The sequence below is a fragment of the Crassostrea angulata genome, chromosome 1 (genome assembly GCF_025612915.1).
Source record: "Crassostrea angulata isolate pt1a10 chromosome 1, ASM2561291v2, whole genome shotgun sequence".
NCBI classification, from domain to species: Eukaryota; Metazoa; Mollusca; class Bivalvia; order Ostreida; family Ostreidae; genus Magallana; species Magallana angulata.
Genome location: NC_069111.1, coordinates 27,214,133 through 27,233,898, shown reverse-complemented (window position 1 = coordinate 27,233,898; position 19,766 = coordinate 27,214,133). Strand labels below are relative to the sequence as shown.

The following is a 19,766-nucleotide window of genomic DNA, read 5'->3' as shown; positions in this document are numbered from 1 at the left end:
TTTGTTTTCTTGATAACAAAAAATAGAGGGAAATCACTGCTTACCAAAAAGTCGATTTGAACTCTAGATGATTTCCTATGATTTTACTTCTTATCTTTATCGGGGAGCAATGAAAAATTGTTTTGAAAACTGTTTGGGTCACATGTTAAAACCTTTTTTAAAGCAGAAGATTTTCTCTTCAAACAGATTCATAATTTACATGTACAAATCATATGAAATGCTATGAAAAGCCATACAGTTTTCACATTTTTTTCTTCAATATTTCACATGATACATGTAAAACCTTTACTGATGCGGACTCTGATGTATGTATGTATGAAGCTTAAAAGTTTTGAAAATTGCTGATAACTATGTTGAAAACCTTTTCTCAAGAACTTCGATGCTACTGTATGTGATACTACTATGCAACCATCCTCAGGTAGTTTAGATTCTAAATTGTTCAAACCGTGACCCCCGAAATATACTGGGGTCAAGGAAAGTTCAAAGTTCAGCATAGAAATATATTGGGGGGATCTTTTAAAGTCTTCTTCTTAGTAACTAAAATTTGTGATATTACATGTATGATGCAAGCATCCTCAGGTAGTTTAGATTCTCAATTGTTAAAACTGTGACCCCCAGGCCAATACTGGATCCCTGAGAGGGATTCAAAGTTCAATATACAACAGAGACATAAATAACATTATTAATGTCTCTGATAGACAATTAAGATATTTGATTATAAACTTACTGAACACATATATATTCCAGTGTTTTTATATTCTATATGATTCCTGCAGTTGTCAGATTGTGGTATGAAAATCATCCAGGCATCAATTATTTTTTGTGAATGCAATTCAAACATAGATAATCCACAACATGAATTTTTTTTTCATTTATCAAAGCTTAGAGAACTCCTGCAGTCTTGAGCTATATTATACACGTGGGTTTTGCGTGCAAGTCAACAACACTAAAAATGTACAGCCAACACACGGGGCACCTGACGTTATATAAAACCCACCCATGTATATAACGTTAGTTGCATGTAGACAAACAGCTTTAATGAAAACGAAATTGTTGCGTGAAGCACTACTTTTCAGCCTGTCACCAAAAAGGGAAAATCTTTTTTGCCACTTTTAAAATTTTCCGATCGAAAAACAGTGCCAATGGTCTGCTTGACGTTCTTTACCGTCGATATAAATAAACCGAGAGACGTGTCGAACTAACACTTTGGTTTTTGTAGTTTTTGTGTACATGTGTCTGTCTTGACAATGAGCCATTTCAGCACATCTTACCAAATGTAGCTTTAATAGGATCTATTTTTATTATGTTTATAGTTTTCCAAATTGAGAAAATATGTAAATTCAGTGTGCACCAGTACGAGTAACTCCTTACGTATTCAAATGCACTTGCTTTTATTTTCATATATATTCTGAGTATTTCTACCTGAAATCTTTAAAAATCAGATCATGTTTCAAACAACTCCTAACCTTAATTCACGATTCAACCAGTTTTGAAAGTAATTTGTCCGTGTAATAATATATAAATTTCTTTTCAAAACTGCATTATAGAACGCTTTTTGGGGCAGTGTTTAGTTCATCAAAGACTTTTTTTCAAGTATTTATAACAGTATACTAAAATATGTTTACAATGTTATCTGGTGTCTTAAATCAAACAGAGAGAGAGAAAGATTATGTTATTATTTAAGGAATAAGGAATCATTCTTAGAGTATTATGAGGTAATAATTTCGGTCGGGGCGTGATCAAATCCAATAGAGCTCGAAGGGCTTTATGATAGATTTGATCACGTCCCGACCAAAATTATCACGTCATGATATTCAAAGACTGATTCCTTATTACTTATATTTATATATTTACATTTTCCAACGTATAATTGGGGCGCCAGCGGGGTTTGCTTATATATATTTAATCATACAATGGCAGGAATCATTCTTTGAATATTATGAGGTGATAATTTCGGTCGGACGTGATCAAATCCAATAAAGCCCGATAATTATGAATACTTCACCCTATGATCAACACAGAGCTTTGCGTTCTTGCTTGAAAACTTTGCACTCCGCCTTACATAAAGATATATCGCAGACGGGATTTGAGCCCGGTCATCCATGTCCTATTGCGCGCGATGCGCGATATTGCGCTGAAAACTTTGCGCTCCGCCTCAAATAAGGATAAATCGCAGACGGGGGTTTAGCCCGGCCATCTATTTCCTATTGCGCGCGATGCGCGATATTGCGCTGAAAACTTTGCGCTCCGCCTTACATAAAGATATATAGCAGACGGAGTTTGAGCCCGGTCATCCATGTCCTATTATGCGCGATATTGCGCTGAACTACCGTGACGGGGGTTTAGGGTTCTTAGCACACCCGATTTATTTCTGGTTCATCACATAATGGCCATCTAAATGCCGTCTAAATCATTTCCCTTTCTTTGTTGGATCATTGGTTAAATCACCAACTATAATGACCGTTGGTCAAGAGTTCGAATACAGCTATTCGCTACTCGAAAAGTAAACAAGAGTTAAGATTTTTAATTTTGATTGCCATAAGAAAGAGCTTGTAAAATTGTGTTAGAATGTAAAGTTACTCTTTTCATGTAGTTCTATTTTACCGAATGTGTTAAATTACTTTTTCTTCTTCTGTTGAATACATAATTATATATAGTACTTGCACTAAGAATGAATTTAACTCCGTCTGGTCTTTCATATTACCGGGTTTCTCGTTAAAGTAAAATTGATTTAATTTCCACATGTTTGTACATTTACGACGTTCAAACAAAATACAGGATGATAACATGTGTTTGTTAATACAGTGTTCATTATTTATTCACTGTATAGTTTTCATTTCACCAAACCAGCACAAACCATGAACACAGTAAAATTCAAAAGTCAAACCAATGATTTCTCTCCCAATGTACACAATTAACAATAAAACTGCTGTTTAATGATAATTTTGATATTTTATTTTTATCATGAATTACATATAAGAAGGTGTCGATGCTTAATTAAACATGGTTTCCCCCCTTATATTCTAATCAAACTTAGGTGTGTATATATATATGTATAGTGTGTATTGTGCGGAAAATAATGTGTACTTTCTATAATTCAGGAAATTATACTGATAACAGGATCCCGTCTGGTATTATTTTTATTTTTATTTTTTCTTATAAATACATTTGTCATGCTTCAATATGTTTAGCAAGGTAACCGATTTTTGTTTAGTATTTTTTTTTACACTGCTTGACATGCCTGATATGTATTTCTTGACAGGTGAAGATGACTCGTCGGAATTTAAATTTGACAGGTCTTTGTTTTTCTTTAAAAGTTGCCATGTCTGGATACACTAAAAGATATACCGGTAAATTATATCATTCCCAGATACCAAGTATAGGGGTCGACGAACCCTTGTTTAGTGCGAGAACATAAAGATTCTAGAGATATCTCCAAACAACAATCAACCCAAAGATAAAGAACACAATCTTTAAACTTACGTAAACTCCTTTTTTATTTTAAACCGTAAACTGATTTTATTTAGATTCATCTATGTATGTAAATTAATTGACTTGAAAACGTCAAAAAGGGTACACCATGCTCTGTTGATTTTCCAAGTTTGGGAAAACAAAACGATTATTGTTACCACACGCAACAAGACTAAAGTCATTGGAAGTTCTCCGCCAACACATGTTTTGTTATTCAAACTTTATTTAAAAATTTCAACGCTAGCAAAATTCATTCGCCTCAAATCCTTAATACTGACAGGAGACAGGCATAATAACTAGATAGCGGGTAAGCCTCTTAAGTTACCCCAATGAAAGTTTATTAAATTTTAATGATACTTTATGCACACATTTGGAGCTGTAGGGGTTTACGATCTTTTGCCTCTGGAACCTTTGCTGGATAGCTAAGGTATGTCCTTAGATTACTGTCCTTTTCATTTCTGTCTTCAACTTTGTGTGTTCTGGGCTTTGAAATATAATATCACTTGATTTCGTGACAATCTGAAATGAATTTTTAACAAGAAATTTATTTTTTCTTTTATTGTACTTTTGTATATAGGAATCTCGAAATTAATTCATGTTTGGCATCTGTTGAATGATGGATAAATATATTAAATTTTGTTTCATAACTTAAAAGAAAGATATTTTAGTGATATAATGTCTGTTTTATGTTGTAAAAATAAGTTGATTAGATAATGCAATATTTTTTTTGGTTTAGAGTGTGAGTGTTTTAATTCCATTTTCATGATTTTCATGATTTTCTGATCACATTATGTGCGATGTCCATAGTTTGTGAAGATTTAGCATTTCTCTTTCTTTTCTATTACAAATGGGCAAAATTCAACCGAACTCGTCACAAAACATCATTAAATTACTTTTAAAGTATTTTTAAACGACAAGCCATGTGCTGGTAAAAGGGGAGGTAAACTTTAACAGCTGAAAGCAAGGTTGGGAGTCTTTAAATCTTCATCTAAAAACGAATTCGCCAGATATAACATGCACATCATTCTGGGTAAACTTCTTTATATAATTGAGATTTTTTAATCAAGCTGGTACAAACCATGGCTCCTCTACCAATAATAGTACCTAGTCCTTGGGCGCGGATTTCAACATTATAATATAGATGGGAAAAAACAGAAAAGATCTTTTCTCTCAAGAATATGAATCATGTTCCCATTATCCCCCTCTGCCCCCGCTACAAAACAGAGTACACATAGTTGGAGTTAAGAATTTTATGTAAAAACTGAAGAAAAAATGCAAAAAGTGAACCACTGGGAGACTATAAAATGTAGAATAAAATGAATTAAAAAAATAATAAAATGATGCAAGTAGCATGCATGCAATCATTTTGTGAAAAAAAAACAAAATTAGCACCTATTATGCACCGTTACTAGTAAGTACTACTTTAAAAGAGGACACTGAAGCTGATTTTTTTCCAGAACTAGATTTATTTTTTCATGACCTGTAGGGATTAGGATGGGGTCAGATTTGTGATAAAAATTTATAAGATTGATATTTATTAAAGATATAGATTATTAGAAAACACCCAATGTTAAACAGGGGTGGGTTGGAATTGATATAAAACAGGTGAATACAAAGATTTTTTTTCAAGCTTGATCCAAACATTTGGAGACTCTCTCTCTCTCTCTCTCTCTCTCTCTCTCTCTCTCTCTCTCTCTGATTGATTCAATACTGGCATGGCTTTATATTGTATTTTAAGTATGTTTATCTTTGAATAGATCGACACTAGCTGTTACTCAGGTGAGCGATGTGGTCCATGGGGAAGGAGGAATTTGATGAATAATTTTAAAGTATACCGGGTATCATAGATACAAATCAATATCAAATATCATATTTTCAAGTCGAATACATGTATATTTTCTATTTAGCGTAATGAGGGAAGGGGATAAGGTCATCAATCATTTATAAGTAAAAAAAAAATACCAAGAAAAAAAACCGCCACCACTACCCCCCCCCCCCCCAAAAAAAAGAAGAAAAAACCAAAAAAACAACAAACACATAAAAACAAATAAACTAAAAAAAAACCCATAATAGAATCAGTTGTAAACTTCAACAAGCATAAGAATATAGAATGCCTGTGTTCTCGAGTGCTAATGCACCTTTGTATGTTAATAACTTACATGTATATACCCGGATAATACTACCGTAATCACGAGACACTGCGTCTCTCTCGCTAGAGGTTTGGTATATACTAGATTATAGAGTCTCTTGATTGATCCACTGATAGGAAGATTGCAACACTCCTATTGAAAATGAGTAACTCTACTGTTAAATGATTTTAGATAATATAGAGACGTTTTTAAAGTTCAATGTGTGACAATCGACTAACTTGCGTAAAAATGTATTATATGATCGACGAACACAATATCTTTTATCCTATTTTAGGGCATGACTTTGTCAACACAACACCCCCCCCTCTCTCTCTCTCTCTCTCTCTCTCTCTCTCTCTCACATGAAAAAAGAGAGTTTATATTCGATATCATAAACTGAATTTTCTGTATAACATATTAATGTTTTTGTTATTTACGGTGAGAGACTGCGGTAAAAAGAAATATAAGCGTGTCAGAAATTTAATATTATAACCGTACCCAGGGTAATGTTGACATTTTTTTCCCGATAAAGGAAAAGCATAGAAAGCAAGAAAATTTAACAGATGGAATCTATCGGACCAAGGTTTCCGTGAAAATTGTTTTTTCTAAAGATAACGTTATTGAAAAATCGTCATTCTGCCCTCCATTTACATAAACGGCCACCATTTGATAGCAAGTTTCCTTTTGGAAGTATTTTAATTTGTGTGGTAAGGTACACTATTTGATTAAATAACTCTTGTGATCAATTGATGATATCGTGACCTCAATTTCACTGAAAATCTTAATAATAAAATGTGTTCTATCTTTTCAAAAAAATATTGACGTAAAAATCCAATATCGGCAAAATTCTTTCCAACATATAAAACCATTTTGATAAAACGTTTTCAGGATGGTTTCTATAATATGACTTTATTTTAAAATTGAATTTCGATTACGGTTTTATTGCATGCAGAGAACGGGAAAAAAACCTTATAGATTTTATGCGAGTAATGAGAATAAAAATTGAGTTTATTTTAGCCCATGGAATACGAAACAAAACGGTTTTGTTCTTGTTTTCCCCCAGCATAACATTAAAGATTTTTCATCTACTTTCTAATGAACCCATTGAAATCTATTCACGCGTTACTGCAGTTGATACATTGCTGTAACTTTTTTTGCCGCTAATCATTTGACATCTACATGCGAGTAAACGTTTCGATTTAATGGCTGTTTTGAAATATATTTAAAGCACGGCTCTGGAATCCCCGTCTCGCCCTTTTAATAAAATCTAAGTGCTCTTAATCGATGATATTTAAATTCCGGATTACCGATCTTCGCTAACTCAAGATGAGATTTCTGTGTGCTATATAAATATCGGTAAAATTTTCTGCAGTTTCGCAGACACTTTACTGAACTGTTATTGATTGTAGGATTCATTATTTGACTTTTTCGTCACCAGACCTTTTTGAATTTTCCATTCGAACTCCACCGGCTAGGGGACGATTTCTTCCTTTGGCTACTTTTTTGTGCTTTGGCACACACAAGGAATAGCCGTTATACTCATCAATTTGCCGATTGGTTTATTTTGCTGAACTGGACATCCGTTGGAATTTGTTCTCCAGTGTTTAACATTATAATTAAGCAAAGAAATAGATGTCTACACATTGTTTGGACTGTAAACACGAAAAGTTTAATCGAATAGACTTTGAAACAAGCGACTAGCTAGAACATTTCATTTTCAACATCTACGTCTGTGTATATCCCTACTGTTTGAGATATCGCCAATCAAGTGTTTGAAAAATTTACTTGTTTGGGTTTTTTGTTTGTCTTATTCAAATATTTATCATGGCAGTTGCCCGTCAAAAACTGAAGACCAACGGTTCGGAAATGGAGAAGGACGCTTCCAGGGCGTTTTTTAAGAGACAAGAAGGTAAAGTTCATGATTTCAAAACCTTACACCGTTTTTTAAAGTTATTTGTTTGGTATTTTAGATCAACTGCAGTAGTAGTGATTTAAGAACCTTTTTTCAGAATTTAGAATTCTCTAATCAATCGCGATCGGAAAAGGTAAAAAAAAAATTGTTTAAAGTCCGTCGGTTTTCGAAGTCGCAATTTAAATTTTTGTAATGTAATCATCTAATTAACTAGACATTTCGGGTCAAATCCCTCTCAAGTATATGACTGATTAAAAAGATTACATCAGGAATTCTTTAAATAATTCTTTAAGTTCACTCGGTTTTAGAAAACAGTGCCTATGTATTTATTTAACTAGTCATCTACATGTAGTTCTTTATATATTCAGAACTTGTAACAATGTAATCGTTTTCTTCATATATATATATATATACTTGAGGTTTTTGGCTGCTATTTTTTTTTTTAGGTGTAGCTTTACTGACCCACGAAACAAGGTTTTATATATGAATGACCGTTCTAAAGCGATTCCTATACCCAGCTTCGTCCACCTCCCCACACTACTACGCGCCATTGTACAGTGTAACTTGCATTTTCTTATAATGTCGATTCGTAGATAACGAAATGGGCAAACGATATTGATATTATTATGTCACTATTACGTATGAACGTCCTTATAATAATTAAAATTTATCATAATTTCTCATTATGCTCAATTTCGATAATAAAATGTATTGAATTATTGCTTTGCCGTAATATTTCATATATTAAGCAAAGAATTGAAGTGAACACTTTCTAAATATAAACATAAAAGAAGGGGGTAATTTACAGGTGCCCGTGATGATTTTGTGTCTTCGGCATATAACGTCATCAAATGGATTTGAACTGCAATGACATAATTGAAAAACAAACAGTAAAACGAAAACAAACATAATATTGCGGTGCCAGGTGCGTCTCCGGTGGCAGGCCGTACACAGGAGCTTGTGTGATTGATCGTCTCCCATCAAATGAATCTGGGAAAAGTAAACCGAATTATGTAAAGAATAAACAGAACATGGCCCTCATGCAGATCTCTTTGTATTGTACCGCGACTAAAGATTGTTTTGTTGGAATGAAAAAGAGAATATCTTACGAGACAAGATACCAAGTAACAGATTGCATAAAAAATGGAAGCTCGTCTCTCTGGCCCTAATAATAACGTTGGAACTCTTTAGCTTCCAGATCCGATGTTTTTTAAACAATGACCAAAGTTTTGGTAGCTATTTGAATATACAGGAGAGTTTTAAAATAAATTGTGCCTCAGATATCTTTAATTGCATATATGTAAACCGTAATATTAAGGGCCCATTCCCCCTTCTGCACTGTAGATAGATATAAACATTGTTAGAGGGTATCTGATTCCAGTTCAAAATTAGAATAAGCAATTGTAATTTTGTTTAAAGAGACGTCCTGTGCGTGTTGGGTGTGGTGACATGGTAGAAAAACAATTAAAGTACATCTGGGGAATAAGTCACGAACAAAGGAGTAAGCCTTACAGAGAGGGTCTGGTTTTTAAATGATGACAAACGGTGCAGATATTTATAAACATTTTCATTAGAAAAAAACAGTTGTGTGATATGTTTTGTCGTATCCTATAAAATTACGGTAGCTTTCATTGATTTAATTAATGTCTGTAATTGTTACTTCATTTACTGAAGTATTATGGATAAAATTTGCCTATTTTGATATACGTTGTACACGTAGAACATGTATTGGTTCTTCTAATTTGCTATTTGTATTTGTACATGAACATGTGTTTTTGTCCGATTATAAATTTAACTTTTAGGGGGGATTTTCTATCGGCGTACAGCTTTTTTTTCAGGCATTGACCTACCTGAATCAATAATTTGACGTCGTTATGGTCGAATTAGAATCCATATATTAGACTTATCAAATTATTTCAAACACTTGAACAGGTGTGATTTTCCCCTTTAAAGTTGTAAAATAAAAAAAGGGACAGACCATTCTTTGCAAAAGTACACCGTATTGGAAATTAATATTTATGAAAGGTATTATATTTCTCTGATTGAACTGTTCATATCAAACATACATGTACATTATTCTATAAAAGAAATATTTTTTTAACATAGTGCCAAACAATTAACTGTTCAATGCTGCATGCCCATGGCTTTTACCTTCCCAGTGCCTAGCAAACATATCTGTATAAAACTGAACGCACATTACTACTGGAAACTCGCAATATAAATAAGACAAAGGTTTTGTTATCTGTGAAATTAAACAGATGACTGTACACTTCACAAAACGGATAAAGTAGTTTGACAAGCAATACATTGAATTTTAAAACATACGTTTTACAAACATGACGTTTAATTAAAATAGTGTGTTTGGATTGCGGACTTGTTAAATTCATTCTTTGCACCAAACGATGACTTCAGCCATTTATACGTCTATTGTCCACCCAAAAAGTAATAAAAAAATATTACGGTTAAGTTAAAAAAAAACCAACATTGGTAAAATATAAAGAAATTGAGAAATAACTTGAATACATATTTACTTAAGTGGTAATTATTGTTGAATTTTCATGCTTCGTTTTGTAAAACTGATTTTTGGAAGTAATAAACAATAAACGGCAAAGAGAAGTGACAGGTGCGCCTCTAGGTTGTCAAGTTCAAATCATTAAAAGAACTAACAAAAACGTGGATCTGTGCTGAGGTATGAACGAACCCAGAAATGCTCCAGTTGTTTTTCGGATACATTGAAAAGAAAAGAATTATATGAAAATGAATAAATCATGGAGTACAAAATAAAAATGTTAACCGAGTTCTAATTCAACGATTTTTTTTTCTTCCCAAGTGTTATGCGTGTATGTGCTAGTGTGATAAAAACCTTTTTGTTAAACTCAAACAATATTTATTTTCATCTTGCTTGGAATTAACGCCTTGGAGACCCCCCCCCCCACCCCTCGCAACCGCCAATCTTGTATTTCTCCAATGATATGCAAATAACGAATAGTACAATTAAACTGCATTCAAGGTGCATAAACCTTCTGATACATAATATGTCAAGAATTTTTATAATATTTTAATATACATTATCACAGAGCACTATATCTTGTGAAATAAAAATAATTTATTTTTAAAATGCCTCGTCCGCGGTTCTCATATTATCGAAATTTGAAGATCAACATAGTCATGATAAGAAGAATAAAGAGATCACACGCTATTAAAAAATATTGTATTTCATTATCGAAGAATAACATTAAAAATATATGTATGTACCATATAAAACAACAAAGTATATATAGTATCAAGGGAATATAAAACAATAAAAAAATGTAGGGAAGTGATGCTTCTTTTGTCAGAATAAATTTCCCAAAAATTCTACATAAGAAATTTTCGTTTATTTTGCAAGAGTTTCCTTTCATGAGAAATAAAGATACAGCATATATAATGAATTTTCCACTATTTAACTATGCATTTTCTCATAGAAAGACTATGAATACTGCTACATGTATCTTGGCCATTTCTTCTGAATGCTATTTCTAAATAATGAAAAAGAAAATTTGATGAAGAAATTTTATTTGCCATGTTTTTCGGAAATGACATTGTTTGAAACAAGGGTTATCAAACTTCAGTATGAAAATTCAATTACCTGTCATGCTGAAGACTAAAAGTATTTAAAAAAAAAAACGTTCAGAGTTAAGTGTTTGTTATAAAATGAATATATATTTTATGAACTGCTACTACACTTTGCAGCCCCCCCCCCTTCCCCCAGGGAAAAATGCGCTTTACATTTTATGTGCATTGTATTTGATGTTCAAAATGCTAGACACAATTTTTCTATAGAGAACTTTTAACTTTGTGAAAATAATTTTAAAAAATCCTTAGTGTAACAAAATCCACAAAAGCATTTTTACGGAAGTTATCTCTCTTATCAAAGTATAGATGTACCTTAAGCACTTCGGGAGAAATTTTGCTTTTGTAAAGTGTATTTCATTAAGGTTTGACCATTTTTAAAAGTAGATAGGTGGTTTAAAGTTTTTGAACATTTTGTGCATGCACACCCATAGACCCTAGCTCTACGGAAAATTTGGGTTGGCATACCGTCACCCTGGATTGCCTGTACAGCTACAATTCCGCAGATATACATGTAGGTTGTTTAGATGTAATGAATAATATCGATAAGGACATATTTCTAAATTAACTGCTATTCCCATTTAAATGACAATAAACGCTAAAATTGTTTTGGAAATTATGAGCAATATATATAGCCACTACAGGAAATTCTATACAATCTAGTTGTATGATTTCTTCTCGGCATTCTGGTTGGTGGATAAATGATATCATTTATCTGGCGGAGAAGTCAAGGGCTACTGAAATCTTGCCTGTCCCGTTTTTATTGTCATGCCGTCTGAGAACGGACCAGTATTGAGTGTTTATCAAAGACAGAAATTGATATCTTAATATGTGTTTTGAATCTTACACGCTATTCTATCTAAACATTGATCCCTCGCTCATTGTTGCTGTTACTAGTATTTTCTGTAGCTTATTGACCCGATAATACAGAAGCATTGCTTTTCATTGATTGTTGGTAGGTAAAAATTGCATGGTCAATAAATATACTGTTTCTATCAGCCCCTCTAATTTATACATCTCAGTGATATTATTGTATAAAATTTCGTTTAGCGGATATTTGTGTCGATGGTGATGATTGATATAAAGGCAAAGAGGGAACGGTATTGTTTCTTGTTAAAAAATTGTTTTATTGTTGATTGTTGAAACATAAACAATAACAACAAAAATAAAACAAGAGCAGAAACACACCAACAACAAAGAAGCAAACATATAACAAAACAAAAACAGGGTTTTTTTTTTAAAGGATTAAGTAAAAAACACCTAGATATACATGGTGTGGTTTTATTTACAGGTGAGGTTGGGGTCTACATCACTGTGTACGATGCCACAGCCGCTAACCCCAAGGCCTACGGCTCGGAACATTTCTACTTCATGGAGTTGATGGAGAAGCTACACGAAGAACTGAGCAAGGGCAATTTCGTCAAAATGCGAGCAGCCCTTGAACAGAAAGGAGAATTTAAGGGGGCGTACATTGAGCGATTCGAAAAGGGTAATCATAAAGTACAGTCATACTCGATACCCTCTATTTCGTTCTTAAATTAAAAAGGCATTTACATGGAAGAAAATTAGGAGTGTTTAAAATACGATATGCAAATAGTTTAAAGGCACAAATTTGAATTTTATTAAATTGCCAGTTTGAAATTGCCACGAGGATTAACTTGTCACATATATTCAAATATATCTTTAATTCATTCATATTGATCTCGAATAATCCTTCAAAGTCAGGTATATTTGCTAAATGGCTACTAAACAACCTGGCATGAAATTGAAAATACGTGTTAATAACAATAATACACTTAAGGTTAATCTTGACTTCTCTCGATCAGTTTTTACAAGTACGATTGTCTTCTATATCAGGTATCGTAATGGCTGTTGGATTTGATGACATACAGGCTTTGGAAAGTGTCTGGAAACTTCACTCGACCGAGAAGATGAATGGATTGATACAGGACCTTCTGATTAACCAGGCACTATTGAAAAAGCTCCAGGCGACTCGAATCGTCTTGACAACCAGAATGTTTGAAGACGAATACACGAACTGCAAGAATGAACTGCTTAGTCGTTCGATGCAAAGGATTAGCATTAAAACAAAACGTATGATATACCAATCTATTGGAAATTATTGACTTGTTAATTCTCTCCACTAAGATTAGCTGCGATAATTTTGTTTTGATGCCCAGTTATACATTCAGAAAAGACTTTATCGTTGAAACAAAAAAGGGTATTTCAATTAATTTTTAAAACATATATTAATATTTCACGGTTTTTTTTTCTTTTCGAAAAATATTTTTTAGAACACGACATGGAGCTTCTTCAGAAACTTAAAAACTTTCAGAATCAATTCAACGACGACGTTCAAATTCTTCAAGAGACAGAGGCCAACTTCGGCAAGAAACTTGGGGAGTTCATGATGGTAGCTAAGCAAATCCTCCCGGTGAACATGCTCAAAATAAAAACGGTGAAAGAATTCGAAACCATCGTCAAAGTAGCTAAAGGGACTCCTCGAGCGGCGAAGAAACTGGAAATCATTGACAAATATTTTGACATCGTAAAGAAGCTGAGAAGCGTATTGACAGAGATAGAGGCAGCCGTATGTTTGCCCCTTCTGCAAATGCACAAAGTTTGCGAAACCGAGAGACAACGAGAGGTGAAACCCCAAATCCAAACCCTGGCCAAAGAGACCATACAGAAGCTACGCGCAGACGCAGACCTGCAGAAAGTGTCCCACCCCGGTTGGGGGAAACGTCTTCTCAAATCCGAACATGATCTATTTTTGGGACTCTTATCTCTGGTTCCCATAGGAACCGAGGCAGCGTTTGATATCAATTGTCTCCTTGATGAATATATAAACGACTTTCCACTTTAGATATCCCTTTGTATAATATACATACATCCATCTGTAAACATTAGTCTATCTTGAATTCTTTTGTACTAGTCAGACCAATATAACTGCAAACTATTTGTGTACATAGATTTCCAGCGCTTACATTTTTCTTCTCGTAGTCTTGTACAACAAAATATATCATTTATTAATTATCGTAATCGTTCAATCTCATCTTTTATCATAGAGAAGTCGACAGGTCAATAAAATTGATTTTTATAAAAATCTAACGTTGTTTTTCCATGGGAATGCACTGGGTCATTATTATGATTAATCATATTCATACTTTTTTTTTAAAGGAGTGGTCCTTTTTTTTTTTTTTATAAATCCCTTCTTTCATAATGACTATTCACAAGATAAGTACAAGTTATCCTGATTTTTAAGTAATTCATTCCCAACTCCTAACAGGCACGTAGCATCAGAACATTTGGGAGGGGGGAGGGAAGGAAGGCCTACATTCTTTTTCTTGCATCATATTTAAAATACTGAAGAAAATGTATTTATTTAATTAACTGAACTTCATTAGTTATTATTTATGTTTCGATCTCAACTATCTAATGCATAAAACATCTCAAATTCTGTTGACTTTAAAAGACGCAAACCCAATGACCAAACTTGCATCATAATGACTGAATTTAATATTTGAATTCATTTTGCTTGTATATATCAGAGGCATTAAAACTGATCGCAGAAGTCAGAAATATACCATGCTTTAAAACAATAAACTTACAATATATGTACTCCAATCAAAAATTCAGTTAAGGATTTTCTCAAATTTAAATATTTTTTTCCTAATAATAGGACATATATACACACCACAATAATTCCCAATAATTGTTTCAAATTTTGACCGAAGTCAATTTTGTTCTTGGGGCTAGAATTTTCATATGCAAGAAAGGATGTAGTTCAGAAATCTGGCTGTTTTCATCTTATAACATCTTTGCAACAACTCTGGGATAGTGTCCAGTCTCCATGTAAATTCTTGTGCCCAATTTCAGTATTTGTATACTGGCGTATATAGAATATCCTGATTTACTCAAAGAAAATATTGCTCAATTGCCTACTTGCTAGGATATGTTGGAATGCTAGAATGGGTTTTTTTTGGTCATCTACACAAAATTCAGACTATAAGTTAGAAAATTGTACTTTAATTTTTTTTCATCCAAAAGAGACTATTCCTTCAAGCTATTCATTTCTGACTCATGTTACCACATAATTTGGTAAAAGTTAAACGTATTTGTGTAGATCTAGTAAGAGGTAAACAACCTTATTTCATTCAATTAATGAAAACATGTCAAATTCACAGAAGAAACTGTGCAGTAAACATCTTAGTTGAGACCAAAAGAAAGAAGAAATGAAGACAGGTAGTGAATATTTATAATATATTCCAAGAGAGGTAACTCTTAGTCTGTATGACTGTGAGCCACTACAATGAACCCTCCGAGGGATTATAAAGTATATATATGGATAGTAATCAAATGTATATGTACAGACCAACATTATATATGACAAGATAAAAACAGGCTTGTGAACAATAAGCCTTTATTCAAGATTTAAAAAAAAAAATCATATTTCAAATTCATTCAGCCATCATAATTTATCTTTTTCTCAAATATTTTCATGAAAAAAAAAAATTTGCAATATATAACTTATGTAGAGACATGTTTATACGCAGTATACAGTAAGATAAATTTGAAGACATTATTATCTATATAATTCATTATCTTACATAATAAAAAATTGACACAATATTTAAAACTTCTGAAAATACTGCGGTTTCATACTAATTCTTATGGATTTAGTGAAAATTAGTTTTGAAGATATGTTAGATCATGGAGATTGATCCTACCAAAGAAAAAAAAATCTTGCTTCTTACTGAACATGTACATCTGAAGATGCATCAAAGTAACAATGAAATCCACAAAAAATTGGAGTTCATCAAATAGCGATGAAACCAGGAATCCACTGCATTAAAAAGGGGCAATACAAGTACTCAATACCAGACTTGTCCCTATTTCAAAAATATCAAACATTGTAAACAATTTTTTACGATTTCAAAAGTGCCAAAAATATATTCAAATCACAGTAGAAGCAAACAGTGTAAAAAAAAAAAAGATCACAACATTTTAACAACAAAATGTATAATTAACATTGTTTCTAACACATGAAATGTGAAAAATTGTATATCAAAAAGTAACAGTTCAGAAAAAAAAATCTTCTATTTAAAAAAAATCTGCAATAATTTAGAAAATGATGAATGGAAACTTAAAAACTTGCACTTTTAAACCTGTTAATGTGCAAGATGACTGACAAATTATCATGACAAAAAGGATTCCACTTAGAGATTGTGATTGTTTCTATTTACATGTTTGAATTTTTATAACAGCGTTCAAATTATGCAAAAAGTCCCTCTCAATAGACCCATTTCATTGCCATTTATTACAACCCACTTCAACTAACATCATGCATCATCCATCCATGGAGGGCTCTAAATGCCAGATTAAATGGGCTGTGAATTCCAGACGATTTCCGAGTTTCTTTAGACACTTCCTGCAGGTGAAGGGGTCTTGTTCATCTGCGTCATGCAGGGCGCTGTGAAGCAAACTCATGGAACAGTCCTCAAAATATATACTGCAGTGTTCACACTTCCACGTTCTTTTTCCTGCCAATGCAGCTGGAGGTTCTGAAGAATCCTGTTTTTTCTCAGCAACCTTCCTTTGTTCCACTTGTACAGCACTGGTATCCATGCCCAGTGTTTTTACAATTTGTTTGAATGAGTTCCGCGGATAAGGATAGTTCATCTGAATTTTCTTCCTTTGTTGGGCAGCCTTGAAGCTGGCTGGGCCTATTTTTATCTTGGCTTGATCAGCTAGAGTTTGAGATGTTATGGGTTCGGAATAGCTGGTCACCTTAGCCCCAGTCTTTGGATAAACCATAATTTCCGTCACCTTTCTCCCATTGCCAATACTTTTAGTACCAGTACTAAAGTGTATAGCTGTTTCGCTTTCATCTACAGTTGGTTTTTTGTCCTCAACTTCTGATTCTGCATTATTTTGCCACATGTCTTTCACAAACTTAGAGTCAGATGAGTGGACAGATATACCAGCATTCTGGAATCCATCTTGATTTGCTAGTGCCTGATTAGTGTCCTCATATTCATCTACTGGTTCACTCTTTATAAACTTTTCCATAAGCTCTGGTGATATATACATTGTTCCATCTGTATCAATGGTTCCTGCATCATTTAAAACTTTATCCGCAGAATCGGTATCCATATCATCCTCATTTCCATTGGTCCAATTAATCTTTCGCTTTACAGCTGATCTTGGAGGACTTCTGCCATCATTTGAATCATCGTCAATTTCTTCTTCCAAATCTCTGACAATCTCTGTATTACAACTAAATTTAGCCAAGCCAATCACCATCAAGTTCTCACCCTCAGCAAGTTTTGGGGACATACTATTTGGAATGAGCATTGCACCCTCAATGTCAGCGGACTCGGTCACTTCAGGTTGCTGAAGCTTATCGTGACTGACTTTGTGGGACTTCAACTTTTCTGGGTCATCAAAAGCTTCTCCGCACTTGCTACAAGTGAAAATCTTATCAATATTGTGCGTTTGCTGCAAATGGTTATAGAGACCTTGACGTGTATTAAACTTTGTGCTGCAAATTCGGCAATTGTTCTTTTCCCTCTGCGGCAAATGCGTTTTGAGATGTTGTTTAACATGGTCTGACCTGGTGAACCGTCTTCCGCAAACATTGCAGGGGTAAGGGCGCTCACCGCTGTGAACTCGAACATGGCGCTGAAGTTTGGATGGAGTAGAATAAGTCTTTCCACACACATAACAAGCATGCTTTGATGCTCGACCGGGGCGGTTGTGACTTGCTATATGCTGCTTCATGTCTTCAGCCGACTCAAACTGGCGAGCACAAAACCTACACATGTACTTGGTGACAACTTTTAGACTGCCTTCCACTGCATCGCTGGGTGACACAGCTGTCTTTTTGACAATGCAGTGGAATGCATTTTCAATCTCCTCATTGCTTGGTGCTTTACTTGTTGAATGATAACTGCTGCTGTCCTCTGATTCCGGAGGGGGAGAGGGGGGTTCTATCTTGGGCGTAATTTGAACAGACAGTGCTGGTTCTGTGTCCAAGGTTAAAAGTGAGTTGACAGACATTGTGTAACCTGTAGATTTAAAAAAAGGCAACAAGTTAAAAATAAATCTTTCAGTCTTCTGTATATGCGTCTATAACATTACACCCCCCTCCTCAATACACAGACACTATAAAGTCTCCATAGCTACATTATTTCCCTCTGAATTATATTAATTATCACATTTTTAAACAACATTATCAATATGTATTCTATCATGGTGTTTGTAAACACATTCTGGCGTTTCCCCATCTATAAACATACTAAACACACAGTGTAGACCGCAGCGCCATCTATAGCACACGAGTAAAAAAAATTGTAAACAAGACCTCATTGATTGTTTAACCCCGCCGAGCCGCACGTGGGAAAAGATGTTTCCGTAAAATCATTCAGGAGTTTATGATCATATTCAATCGCAGTAAGTTTTGGGGGAAATGACGTCTAAATTCATGAAGGATTTCAACGAGTTCCTTTGAAGACCCTCGCTCCCAATAAGTGATTCAATGGCGGCGAAGGGACAAATCCAGGCCGTAACGAATCCCTAATGATTATTTAGACTCGGTGTCATCACTTGTTGTTTATCATCGTAAAGAGTAATGTACATAACATTTACTTACTAAAATTCCCAAACTATAGAATGATTGCCACTGTGATCCCTTTTTGTAACCCATGCATTTATCCAACAAAGGGGTCGACCTCACCAAGCGAGAAGCCTGCGTCGGGGAATTATTTCCGCTGACAATGGAGATAGCAAGGGCAATAACTCTATTATCCACTTCAGGCATTATATTATTATTGAATTGAAATATTCTTGGAAGAGGAAACTGAAGACATATTACAATTTAACAAAGTGCATTTAAAATAAAGATATATGTTATACTGTTTCCAAACCAGAAAGAGTCAATGGTACAGAACTTTGCATTACAATACATCCCCCTTTTCACATTCGTTCAATGTTGTAATTAGCTAAGTAGGACAGGTACAAATTGTTTTTCATATCAAAAACTAACTTGAAAAAAAAATATTTAAATCGAAAATACTCATAATTTTCTTCAGCAGTGTTTAAGGCAAGTGCGGATCCAACCCCCCTGCGGATGATTTGGGCTATAATTTATTTATTCACAAGTAAAATAAAACAGAAATATATGAGAATGAATTTCTGAATGGAAAAAAAACTGGGATTTAAATTTTTGGCGGAAGGTTAAATAAAAAAAAAAAAGTTCACATTGTGCCGTTTTTTTCTTGCGGGGGGGGGGGGGGGGGGGGAGGGGGGTATATAGTAAGAAAATTTTACAAAGGAGAGATTTTGGGAAAAGTTTCTGGATCCACATGTGGTAATAAATTAAATATTATAATATTATTGAAGTGAATCGTTGCTAGATCCGCCTAGTGTTTTAAATTTTTTATCTATGAAAAATCGGTGAGTATATAATAAACTGATCATGATGGATAGCTAAAATGTTGAAATGAAGATTTCATTTACGTATACATGTAGTACTGGGCATCGGGGTCTGTATATTTTTGAAATAACAAAGAATTGCGAACTGAAATGGTGACACAAACAGTTATACATGTATCTATAGAGCACAAGAAACGAATATTTTC

The 19,766-nt window shown here is 33.8% G+C and overlaps 2 protein-coding genes across 4 annotated transcripts; one reads left to right on the top strand and one right to left on the bottom strand.

Annotated features, from left to right (window-relative positions):
• Positions 1-3,758: 3,758 nt before the first annotated feature.
• Positions 3,759-14,161, top strand: LOC128166740 (uncharacterized). 3 transcript variants are annotated; one of them, XM_052832087.1, is made up of 5 exons: positions 3,759-3,898; positions 7,432-7,509; positions 12,416-12,613; positions 12,982-13,218; positions 13,419-14,161. In XM_052832087.1, exons 2-5 carry the CDS (start codon positions 7,467-7,469, stop codon positions 13,988-13,990), a joined length of 1,050 nt encoding a protein of 349 aa, XP_052688047.1. In that variant the 5' UTR covers positions 3,759-3,898; positions 7,432-7,466; the 3' UTR covers positions 13,991-14,161. The 3 variants fall into 3 exon arrangements, with proteins under 3 accessions (XP_052688047.1, XP_052688057.1, XP_052688038.1); XM_052832097.1 differs by lacking the exon at positions 7,432-7,509 and having other exon boundaries at positions 3,781-3,898; XM_052832078.1 differs by lacking the exon at positions 3,759-3,898 and having other exon boundaries at positions 6,889-7,509.
• Positions 14,162-15,368: 1,207 nt separating this feature from the next.
• On the bottom strand, positions 15,369-19,026 carry LOC128159441 (MDS1 and EVI1 complex locus protein EVI1-B-like). The gene is made up of 2 exons (XM_052822543.1): positions 18,779-19,026; positions 15,369-18,194 (listed from the first exon to the last, which is right to left on the bottom strand). The coding sequence occupies exon 2, from the start codon at positions 18,184-18,186 to the stop codon at positions 16,474-16,476; it is 1,713 nt and encodes a 570-aa protein (XP_052678503.1). The 5' UTR covers positions 18,187-18,194; positions 18,779-19,026; the 3' UTR covers positions 15,369-16,473.
• Positions 19,027-19,766: the final 740 nt, after the last annotated feature.